The sequence below is a fragment of the Neoarius graeffei genome, chromosome 6, assembly GCF_027579695.1.
Source record: "Neoarius graeffei isolate fNeoGra1 chromosome 6, fNeoGra1.pri, whole genome shotgun sequence".
Taxonomy (NCBI): domain Eukaryota; kingdom Metazoa; phylum Chordata; class Actinopteri; order Siluriformes; family Ariidae; genus Neoarius; species Neoarius graeffei.
In genome coordinates, this window is record NC_083574.1 from 80,016,939 (window position 1) to 80,029,197 (window position 12,259).

A 12,259-nucleotide genomic window follows, 5' to 3' on the forward strand; every position below is an offset into this window, starting at 1 on the left:
GACCTCCTGGGGTTTTTGCACCCAAACAACAGTCTGTAGACTTTACACAGAGAGAATGGTGCAAGAAACAAAACATTGATTGAGCGAGCGAGCGAGCGAGCGACTGTTCTGTGGATGGAAACAAACGCCTTGTTGATGAGAGAGGTCAGAGGAAAATGGCCAGATTGGTTCGAGCTTTAGTGCCAGGAAGGATATAGCAACTCATATAATCACTCTTTACAACCATGGTGAGCAGAAAAGCATCTCAGCATGCAACAGCAGAACAGAAGAGCACATTGGGTTCCACTCCTCCAGCCAAGAACAGGAATCTTAGAATCAAGAACAAGTTTCTATTAAAGTGGCCGGTGAGTGTAAATCACATAACGACAGGGTTACTAGTAATTTATCACCTGAAAGTTGATTATTTTCCTATAACAGCATGCCCTGTTGCACTTTATTCTTCTTGTACCACAGCAACTTGCCAATTACAATTTTGTAATATCCGCAAAACAAACTGGTTCCTGTTATCCGGTTTATAGCAGTGGTAATTCACCTTCCTCTCTTTCTTCAAGTTGATAAGACGAAGCTTGTCATATTACCAAGAAACTTCATGTCTGCAAATGTAAATGGACAGCTTGACCTCTGACCGGTACAAAACACTGACACTAGAGGCTCCTTCCAAAAAAAAAAAGGCAGAATAAACAAACAAACCAAACACTTCCTGAGAGAAAACGCCTCATCAATTTCACGAGTTTTTTTTTTTAATCTTTATGTAGCAAGTCCACCATAAAAGCAAGAGAAGAAGTGCTAATGTATTAAACCCATTAATATAAACCTGTGATTTCCGATTGTTAAGTTTCTAGAACAGGAGCTCAACACCTTCTGATCAATCAGTATCAAGAATTCATAACATAATTTAACCATTCAATTACAAAAGGGCAATTCAAGTTTGCAAAAAATTAATAAAAATTCAAACAAAACTCAGACGGTGTGTATTAAAAAAATAAAATAAAAAATAGATATATTGGTGCCTGATATTGAAATTACCCTAATTTTAGCAGCATTTACATTATCTGCATCACATCCATGATAATATTATATTTCAACAAAGCAGTATTGTCCCTCAATCAGATTTTGATGCCACTGTTAGATGACAGAACTTAAGTGGCATGATTTTTTTTTTAAACACACATTACATTAATGCCATTTAGCAGACGCTCTTATCCACAACGACGTACAACATACCCAGAGCATCCTGGGGAACAGTTGGGGGTCAAGTGCCTTGCTCAAGGGCACTTCAGCCATTCCTGCTGGTCCAGGGAATCGAACCAGCCACCTTCCGGTCCCAAAGCTGCTTCTCTAACCATTAGACCATGGCTTCTGCCTACATTTTTAACATAAATGTAATAAAGATCTGATTATTTCCAGCACTAAAAATCTGTTCTTTTGAAATCAAGCCTAAGCCACGTTCAAAAGTGGCTCGAGCTCTATTACGCTACGTTCACACTGCAAGGCTTAATGCTCAATTCCGATTTTTTTGTGAAATCCGATTTTGTGAGGTCGTTCACATTAACAAATATATGCGACTTGTATGTGATCCTCAGTATGAACGAAAAGCGACCTAAAAGTGTTCCGGATGCGCATTGCAGGATACGACGACGTCACACGCAGTGAGCATGGCCAGTGTTTACGGAAGTAAAACCGCCCGGTTGCGGTATGACCCATCCAATCTAGCTTGAATAGCTGCATCCCCCCAAATGGAAATCAGCTCCCTAACCTCTGCGTCCTTCCATTGAGAAGATTCAGAACCTTCACAGCCCGAAGCGTCCCTCGCATTGATGTCATGCGCAGGGGCGCAGATACGTTTTTTGAACTGGGGGGGACAAAAAACTGGGGGGGACAAAGCTGCCAGCAAACCAACCCCAACCCCGATATGCCTGTCAAACTTGTTGTGGGTGCACCTCAATAAACTGAACAGTAATTAGTCTTTTGATTTTTCCGTGAGGTTTGCCTTATGCAAAGAAAGACAGCATAGATGTTTTTTCCTCCCTATAAGTGGGGGGGACCGAACGAGGTGAATTTAAATCTGGGTGGGACGAGTCCCACCCTCTATCTGCGCCCGTGATTATGCGCCATGTTGTTGTAACTTTTTTTGAGAGACCTGCCGCCTACTTCAGCGCAGAATAGTGACGTTTGTGGCTTGTTGATGACGTGTAAGTCGGATGAATGCGACCTGGCGGTTCAGACTGAAGTCGCATATGAAAAGAGCGGATAGGAATCGGAATTAGGACCACATATCCAAACGGCCTGGGTCGGATTTGAAAAAATCGGATCTGTGTCGTTCATATTGTCAATAAAAGATCGGATACAGGTCACATATGGGCGAAAAGATCGGATTTGAGTCACTTCAGCCTGCAGTGTGAACGTAGCCTGACATACCTGATACGTATAGCTATGGAATTGTACTGAAAAGCTCCAGGAAATGAGAAAAGTCATGTATCTGGTGACGAGCTGCCTCAGAGACAAATCAGTTTGGTGATTCTAGTTTGCTAATTAATCTCTGATGAATCGCCTTGCAAACGGAACACGTTTTGTTATTGCTCATTATGTACAGATCAGAAATATCACCCAGTTACTGAGGACAGGAACTGTGTGTGCATATGACGGCTTTTCACACTAAAGGAAAATCTGAGCTCATGCAGGAACAGGACTGTAAACAGGCAGGCCAGAGAGATCAGACCTGGTGTTTGACAGTAGTATAAAGATCACATTTCAGAAAATGTGAACGTGAGAGAGCTTTTTGTAAGTTTTAAAGTCAGGTCTGAACATCTCGTTTGCCTATATGCACTGTTTCTCCTCCCTTCTGTATGTACGCAGCTCAACAATAGCTAAGCACATCTCTCTAAAAGAAAAAAAAAAAAGTTACATACCATTCAAGTTTTCGCACATCAGTTTCATTTGCATGTTCTTCTGCTGAGTTTTAGGAAAGTTGATCACAGAAGGAAGGAAAAAGTTACTGACTAACATGAAAAACAGGTAATAACCTAGAAAAAAAAAACCCACACACAAACCATTATATATTTCAGAAATACCACATTTCTGAATTATTGTATAATTAAAATTAGAACCATATCAGCACAGATTGACATGTCACTCCGAATTACAGTGCTGTGGTCATTTCATTTTATGGCACTGTAAATCTTGAACACCAGCATTTATGGCCTTACGAAGGCAATCCAACACACCACCCTCATTCAGCGATCACCTGTCAATCAAATCACAGCACCGACAACATGTCAGTCATTCCGCTCTAAAGGAACAGCATTACATTTCCTCTACAGTACAGATTTAACTTCCACGTGCCTTGGAAATAAACGCGAAGCAGCGACCGATACAGAAAACACAGCCGTGTGTTCATAGTGAAGAGATAGCTGGGAGAGCTACGATTACACTCCTCACACTGTAAACACAGCACACCCACGCCCGGCCCTGCATGCTATCTGTTTGGGAGAGACTAATCCCTGACCTTCGACCCCAAAACGACCGAACTGCATAGTTATAAAGACAGCTTGTAATTCCCAAAGAGATCCTTCTTTATCGCGCTTCTCAGCTCCTGCCCGTAAATGTCATATTTCTCAAGAGTCAGCTGACATTTTCCCATTTGTCACTCAGCCCAGAACTTGGAAATGTTCCAAGAGTCACCAGTTTGGTGTTTCGGCCATGAGTCACTCATAATTCAGCTGAATGTAGCATTCCATTCCCATTTCAAGATCATCACAGGGTTCGACACTCACTTTTAATCCACTTTTCCAGTCAGACAAACAGCAAGAGTTTTCACTTGTCTTGACCAGAACCTTTTATTACTATGTATTTACTTGTTTAATGAAATGAAAGTGATTAACAAAGTTTATCAAAAAGCAGGTATAGTCATGATCATCATTATGCTTTAATGATTTATAATTTTTCAATAAAACTCAAACTTTAATTGCAACAATAAACAAAAACTATCGAATACGCCATTACGGTGTGTGTGTGTGTGTGTGTGTGTGTGTGTGTGTGTGTGTGTGTGTGTGTGTGTGTGTTGTTCTAACCCATAACCTGATCTGCAGTTTTAAAAGTCACTCAACCAAATTCAAAGCTTCTGAAGGAAATAAAGTTAAATCTTGACTAATCCAGTAAAACCTGAAGTATAAAATTAATTTAAAGAAACAAAACTCAAAGAAAACAAGTCGGACGTGATAAGGGTGACCGAATCACGTTGTGAATGAAAACAAACCGTAAGTGAGTTCAGCACTGTCGTAAAATTCCTGCGAAATATTTTACGACATGCGATGGTTAACGTGGACCGTACAAAAGAAAAATACAATGAAATGTCTGAATGAAATGAAGATTCACCACAGATATTTATTTTATGGAGGTATTTGATCACCATTTCTCAGATTTCAAGAAATTCAAAGTCTATAATTAGATATTACAACATGGTTATTTTTACACACACACACACACACACACACACACCTGCTGTACTCGGCTTCCCCGGAATTTCGTAAACAATAGCACGGCTGGATCACGGAGGGGATTGAGCTAGTTTTGTTGGAACGTTATTGATCTAACTCTTGAATAATTACTATAAAAATGGTGATTTTCAACAAATATCCAACTTATCCCGTCAGACAAGTTGATGCAGATGTGGATTTGACTTGTCTGGACTAAACGTTTGGTTGTCCCGGACAGTCGGACTACCGTTAATGTCGAGCCCTGTATTGCATCAAGTGCCAAAAGTGTGCACTGCAGTTCTTGGAGTTTTGATGTAACTGAATGTGGAAAATAAATAAATCACAATAAACAGATATGAATCAGAGGCACTATGTCTCTCCCCCCCCCAACCTAAACACTGCCTTCCTGAACTCCAAAGCAGAACCCTACTTCTACAATGATATTTCTATACAAACTGGTCCAATACTCACAAAAATTAAACCTTTATTTAGATAGCTTTTATTTATCTACAGCTTAATCCAGTTTACTCCATCACATTAGACAGAAGGCTTTCCAGAAAGATCCACAAGATGTCTGGTCGAGACCAAAAATGGACCTGTGTGATGTAGCTGAGGTTGAAGAACTGCAGAAATTCAGGAGCTGTAGCAAAGCGCGTACAGCCACACCGACTTCCAGTACAAATCCGAGTACAGATATTTGGAGCATTTAACAGATACAGACTGTGGCATTGGGTTACAGCCCGACTGTTTAGAACAGTTTAAACTGCCTAAAAGGCCTTGCCTTGAAAAGGCCTTTGCCTTGCAATGCTTGACTGGAAACATTTACTACAAAAGGGTATTTTTAGGAAAATGAAACTCCCTCTTTCTAAGCAGCAGTCATAACAAAGCCTCAGTTTCTGTATGCACACAAGTGGGAAGTACAAGGCCAATGAATCCCACAATATCTCTCCCATCTGGCCACAAAACAGCAAAGTGAAGGCTGCTGTGTGTTTTTATGCTAATGGTTATTGTGCTCTGAATCAGCCCGTGTGTACAGTTAGGGATTCTGCATTGGCTAATCAACTCCTCAGCCTGTTGACAGACAGATTACACTCTGTGTGTGTGTGCGCGCACGCATGCTGGGCATGAGTGTCAGCCCGCAGAGACACAGCAATTAGGAGTGCCATGTATTTCATCTACTGATGATGAAGGGATGACACAGACACACTATATAAACAAACATATTACGATTCAACTTCCGTATATTGTGACTAATTAAACTGTTTTGTTAAATCTTTGAAGTAAGACGGATAAGCCATGTGTTATTTTGGCTTCATCTTCACAAATGACTTGATACTGATTATGGGTGTGATGATTCAGTCTACCCCAGGAATGCTGAGGTGAAAATCCACCTACATCGATGCTCAGTTTATCTAAAGCATCATGCACACACACACTTAAGGGGAATTTAACATACCCCATCCACCTACTAGTATGTTAATAGGAGGTTAACGGGGGGTGTGTGTGTGTGGAGAACCTGAAGGAATCCCAAGCGGATAGTGGAGTTCAGGATCAACAGCCTGGAGACACGAGACAGTAATGCCATAACGCCACCTGAATACACAACCTTTGTAAAAATTAATGCGATCATTTACATCTTCTGGCGGCACGGTGGTGTAGTGGTTAGCGCTGTCGCCTCACAGCAAGAAGGTCCGGGTTCGAGCCCCGTGGCCGGCGAGGGCCTTTCTGTGCGGAGTTTGCATGTTCTCCCCGTGTCCGCGTGGGTTTCCTCCGGGTGCTCCGGTTTCCCCCACAGTCCAAAGACATGCAGGTTAGGTTAACTGGTGACTCTAAATTGACCGTAGGTGTGAATGTGAGTGTGAATGGTTGTCTGTGTCTATGTGTCAGCCCTGTGATGACCTGGCGACTTGTCCAGGGTGTACCCCGCCTTTCGCCCATAGTCAGCTGGGATAGGCTCCAGCTTGCCTGCGACCCTGTAGAACAGGATAAAGCGGCTAGAGATAATGCATGGATGGATGGATTCAGCAGGAATGGCTGAAGTGCCCTGGAGCAAGGCACTGAACCCCCAACTGCTCCCCAGGTCGGGCTTGGTATGCCGGACATCGCTCTGGATAAGAGCGTCTACTAAATGTCATTAACATAATGTCCAGTTGTGGCCAAACAAAGGCACACTGTTACCTTGAGGACCAATAATGAGCCCTAAGGGGGTACATGAGGTGTAGGTTGTGCCTTTGGGAACAGAAATAGACTCCTACTGTACCCTTATTTCTGACGGTGTATGAAAATGAAGAAGAACATTTGAAGACACATATGACAGCAAAGTTATTAGTGAATCAAGGAACTTGTTCAGAAGATAAGGGCCCACCCCAGGAACAAGGGAAGGAAGTACAGTATTTAAAAAAAAAAAATCAGAATCTGTTGCATCTATGAAGAAAATACAGCAAATGTGGAATTTTGTAAAACCCCCTCCCAATTATGTGGGGTGGTGAAATGAGGTTATAATGCGCTCGTGATTCATGTGATGATAAGCAGCATGATTGCAATTACACCCGGAAAAGGCGCACTCACTCACTTACTCACTCACCCGGGACAGCCGAACGGGACGTGCGTGCTCGGGGACAAACCAATAATGAGCCCTAAGGGGGTACATGAGGCGTAGGTTGTACCTTTGTGAACAGAAATAGACTCCTACTGTACACTTATTTCTGACGGTGTATGAAAACGAAGAGGAACATCTGAAGACACATCTGACAGCAAAGTTATTAGTGAATCAAGGAACTTGTTCAGAAGATAAGGGCCCACCCCAGGAACAAGGGAAGGAAGTACAGTATATAAATAAATAAAGAAATAAATAAAGCGCTCGTGCTTCCCCGTGATTCATGTGATGATAAGCAGCATGATTGTAATTACACCCGGAAAAGGCACACGCACTCACTCACCCGGGACGTGCGTGCTCAGGGACAAACCAATAATGAGCCCTAAGGGGGTACATGAGGCGTAGGTTGTGTCTTTGGGAACAGAAATACAGTAGACTCCTACTGTACACTTATTTCTGACGGTGTATGAAAACGAAGAGGAACATCTGAAGACACATCTGACAGCAAAGTTATTACTGAATCAAGGAACCTGTTCAAAGATAAGGGCCCACCCCAGGAACAAGGGAACGAAGTACAGTATTAAAACTAAAAAAATCAGAATCTGTTGGACCTATGAAGAAAATACAGCAAATGTAGAATTTTGTCCCTCATGCCATCAGACTGTACAACTCCTCTCTGGGAGGGAGGACAGAGGACGGGAAGGAACAGTAGACTAGCCTGACAATAAGCAATACTGGACAATGTGCAATATAATGTGCAATATCTCTCCTGCTGGCCCCTTCCTCTTTTCCCCATTCTTTTTATATTTGTATATGTAAATGCTTAATTTAATGTATCTAGATGTTTTTTCTCTAATTTCTATTCTCTGTTTATCCTGTAATGATGCTGCTGGAATCTTAATTTCCCTGAGGGAACCCGGACAAAGGGATCAATAAAGTTCTATCTAATCTAATCTTGTGTGATCCCCCCCACCAATTATGTTTTACTGAAAAATCTTGTTAAGAAACTTAAACTGAAGCTGGGTTTTTTATTTAGAAATAAATTTTGTTTTTCTTTTGATGTTAAGAAGCGCCTTGTCGCTGCAACCTGTTTATCTATTTTAGACTATGGAGACTTGTTGTACATGAACGCTTCAGCTCAATGCCTGAGTAAGACTGACTCTGTGTATCACGCTGCCCTGAAGTTCATCACTAATTGTAGGGCCTTGACCCATCACTGCGAACTATATTCCTGAGTCGGATGGCCGTCACTGTCTACCAGGAAGCTGACTCACTGGTATGTATACCTTTATATACAAGGCAATACTTGGACTACTGCCACCCTACATCAGTAACCTAATCACACTGAGGAACCTTGACTCTTATGGCCTGCGCGCCAATGATCATTTGCTGCTCTCTGTCCCATCCGTCCGCACAGAGCAGGGAAAAAGAGCTTTTGTTTTCTCTGCCCCCACCACCTGGAATAAGCTGCAAAAGGACCTAAAAATAAAAGAACTTATTCCATTGAGCGATTTTAACTCCAGACTGAGAGCACTTGAGACGGCGTCCCTGATTTGTAACTGTTTTAAATGATTTTTTTCCCTTTTAATCAGACTCCTGTAAATTGTAATTTTAATTTTGTAACCAGGGCGGCATAGTGGTGTAGTGGTTAGCGCTGTCGCCTCACAGCAAGAAGGTCCTGGGTTCGAGCCCCGGGGCCGGCGAGGGCCTTTCTGTGCGGAGTTTGCATGTTGTCCGTGTTGGTTTCCTCCGGGTGCTCCGGTTTCCCCCACAGTCCAAAGACATGCAGGTTAGGTTAACTGGTGACTCTAAATTGACCGTAGGTGTGAACGTGAGTGTGAATGGTTGTCTGTGTCTATGTGTCAGCCCTGTGATGACCTGGCGACTTGTCCAGGGTGTACCCCGCCTTTCGCCCGTAGTCAGCTGGGATAGACTCCAGCTTGCCTGCGACCCTGTAGAAGGATAAAGCAGCTAGAGATAATGAGATGAGAAAAATGTGGGGTGGTGAAATAGGGTGGCCAGACGTCCGGCTTTAGGCCGGACCGTCCGTCTTTTCAATGTCTTGTCCGGCGTCCGGCGCAGCATCAAGCCGGACGCACATTTGTCCTCCTTTTAGAGACAATGAGCGGAATTATATAATATCGACTTGCCAGACTGGAAGAGCAGAGTTCTAGAATAACGTTTTGTAGGGAAACTGCAGATCTGTGCTGCACACTAGTAATCTACAATAAAGAATCTATGGCTCGATGTTTTTTGGCATGCAATGCGAACTCCGCACCACGAGGCGTTGTGTTCTAGAACGCGTTGCGCTCTATGCTTTGATGATCTTCCTGGCGCGTGCCTAGTGCCCTGCCCCCCTGGCCCTGGCTGGGACTTGGAAGCACGAGTCTGTCCGGTAGACCAGCTGCTCACAACTTAACTTGTTAGGATATGGATGACAGTGCAAATGCACATCTACTATATCTACCTTAAGTTTAATTTCAGTGGTTTGTTACTCCACAATGTTTTTAATAAATACAAATATGGTGTTCTAGCCAATTAAGAGCTAATACATGAATTATAATAAATACTATGAATGCTTTAAAACGTTTTATAATGTTGCTGGTTATGTTGCCTGTTTGTTCTTTGAGAATCTACAAATGTTGTGCTTTTTGGTACTCAGCACCTTAAGTTTAATTTCAGTGGTTTGTTAACTCCACAATGTTTTTAATAAATATAAATACTGTGCGGGCGGCATGGTGGTGTAGTGGTTAGCGCTGTTGCCTCACAGCAGGAAGGTCCGGGTTCGAGCCCCGTGGCCGGCGAGGGCCTTTCTGTGCGGAGTTTGCATGTTCTCCCCGTGTCCGCGTGGGTTTCCTCCGGGTGCTCCGGTTTCCCCCACAGTCCAAAGACATGCAGGTTAGGTTAACTGGTGACTCTAAATTGACCGTAGGTGTGAATGTGAGTGTGAATGGTTGTCTGTGTCTATGTGTCAGCCCTGTGATGACCTGGCGACTTGTCCAGGGTGTACCCCGCCTTTCGCCCGTAGTCAGCTGGGATAGGCTCCAGCTTGCCTGCGACCCTGTAGAAGGATAAAGCGGCTAGAGATAATGAGATGAGATGAGATAATCCATTCTCAATCTTGCCACTGTGGTTTAGATAAAAATTTGAGGGCTATGAATCAGATGGGATTTGCCATTATTCACCCTAAAATTGATTAGAATGCAGGAAATTGCATCTAAGAAATACAACATTTTCTGGGGGAGGGCCCCCAGACCCCCCGTCCAAATAATGTCCTCCTTTTTGGTGTTATGGAAATGGTCACCCTATGGTGAAATGAGGTTATAATGCTCTCGTGACTCATGTGATGATAAGCAGCATGACGGTAATTACACCCGGAAAAAGGCGCGCGCGCGCACTCACTCACCCGGGACAGCTCTTCTGGACTGCCGCACGGGACGCGCGTGCTCGGGAACAAGCCGGCGGGTTCGACGTCACTCGCGGTGATGTCATCCTCTGACTCCTCGAATGAGGACGCGGATGAGAGCCCAGCCGAGGACGAGCTGGACAGCTTGCGCAGGGACACGCGGGGGATCGGGGAGCCCCCACAGCCGCTGTCCGAGTACGGAGACTCGTGACCGGGCTGCACGTCCAGAGACAAAGCGCCGAAGCGCAGCGGGAACTCTGCGACCTCTGCGTCCTCGGCGTGGCTGGGACTCGAGTCATGGGTCACGATCAGTCTCGGGATCGTCCCTGGGAAACCGTGGTACCCGATGAAACCCTGTCCGTGCACGTACTCTTCTTCAGGAGACACAGGGGCGTCCTTGGTTCTGTGCGTAAAATCAGGACGCAGTGCAGAAAGCTCTCCAGTTGGTGGAGTTGGAACAAGAAGCCTGTTGTGCGGCTCTGGAGCTGATTTGTTTTCTTTTTTAAAGGAAGAGTGGATCGGTGTGAACAGCCTGAGTGCTGTTGCGCCATCGAATCCCAGAGCAGTCAGATTGATGTCTCGGTCTCGGGGTTCCTCCATGCTCCTCGGCGGTGAGCTGCTCCACTCAGGCGTCTCCTCCTCCTTCTTCTTCTTCTCTGTAGCTGCTCGCTGGTCACATCGTGAATCGTTAAGATCAGCCCACTCGAGCACACCGAACCGGTCCGCATCGAAGGCGACACTGGGTCCGTCCTTCGAAACTCCTTCGGAGCGAGCGGCGGAAGCGCGTGCGTCACCGCGAGCGCCGGTCCGATCCGTTTCCGAGTCTCGAGCACCGTCGTACGACTTCCTCTGTCCGTCTCTCTCTCGGCGCTCCTCCAACACTACATCTACGACTTCAAACGCGTGGCGCCGGTATGATTGCTTATTTTTCATCGGATTGTCGTCCAACCGGTGGCTCCTGCTTTCTAAACACGCAATTCCGCAAACTTGTAATGTTCCACCCGCAACTCGGGCAACGTTTCCGTTCCGCTTGACTGAAGGCGCTGTCGAGTATGACAACGCGCACAGAGACTGACCCATCCTGCCTGCCGTACCGATCAATCAGCCAATGCCTTTAACCCTGACTGAATACAAAATGGCTGCTTGTTAGCCACATAGTGCACTAAGTAGGCTGTCTGTGCCAACCAATGTTTCCTAATAAGAATAGTGCACATATATAGGAAGTAGGAAGAGATTTGTATCTCAGCCCTTGTCGCCACGCCCACTCCCCCTGTGGACTTTCTGACGAAATGTCTGACGCAGATACTTGTGCACTTTTTTTTTAAGTCATTTGATTTAATGACTTAACTTTTAAGATTTATGTAATTTTATTAAATGACAAATTCCCATTCACTTTTTTTTAGATAATTTTAACACAAACCTACCAAATAAACCTTACATGATTCATATTCATTAGTGTAATAAAGATTATATATTTTGAATGCATAATCCTCAGGTTTACGTATTTAATATTAATAAAGTATAACTACTCTAAATGAATAATAATGAGAGTAGTTATTTAAAATGCATAAAGCATATTGTTTGAATTGTATTATGCAATTCAAACAATATACTTTATTAATATTAAATACGTAAATCCGAGGATTATGCATTCAAAATATATCATCTTTATTACACTAATGAATATGAATCATGTAAGGTTTATTTGCTGGGTTTGTGTTAAAATTATCTAAAAAAAAAAGTGAATGGGAATTTGTCATTTAATAAAATTACATAAATCTT

At 43.7% G+C, this 12,259-nt stretch overlaps 1 protein-coding gene across 1 annotated transcript in view; it reads right to left on the minus strand.

Annotated features, from left to right (window-relative positions):
- itpkcb (inositol-trisphosphate 3-kinase Cb) overlaps window positions 1-11,607 on the minus strand; it is a 48,633-nt gene extending 37,026 nt beyond the window's left edge. Inside the window, exon 1 of the mRNA XM_060924086.1 lies at window positions 10,478-11,607. Coding sequence (XP_060780069.1) covers window positions 10,478-11,557 — 1,080 coding nt within the window. The 5' untranslated portion in view covers window positions 11,558-11,607. The remainder of the gene's footprint in view (window positions 1-10,477) is intronic.
- Window positions 11,608-12,259: the final 652 nt, after the last annotated feature.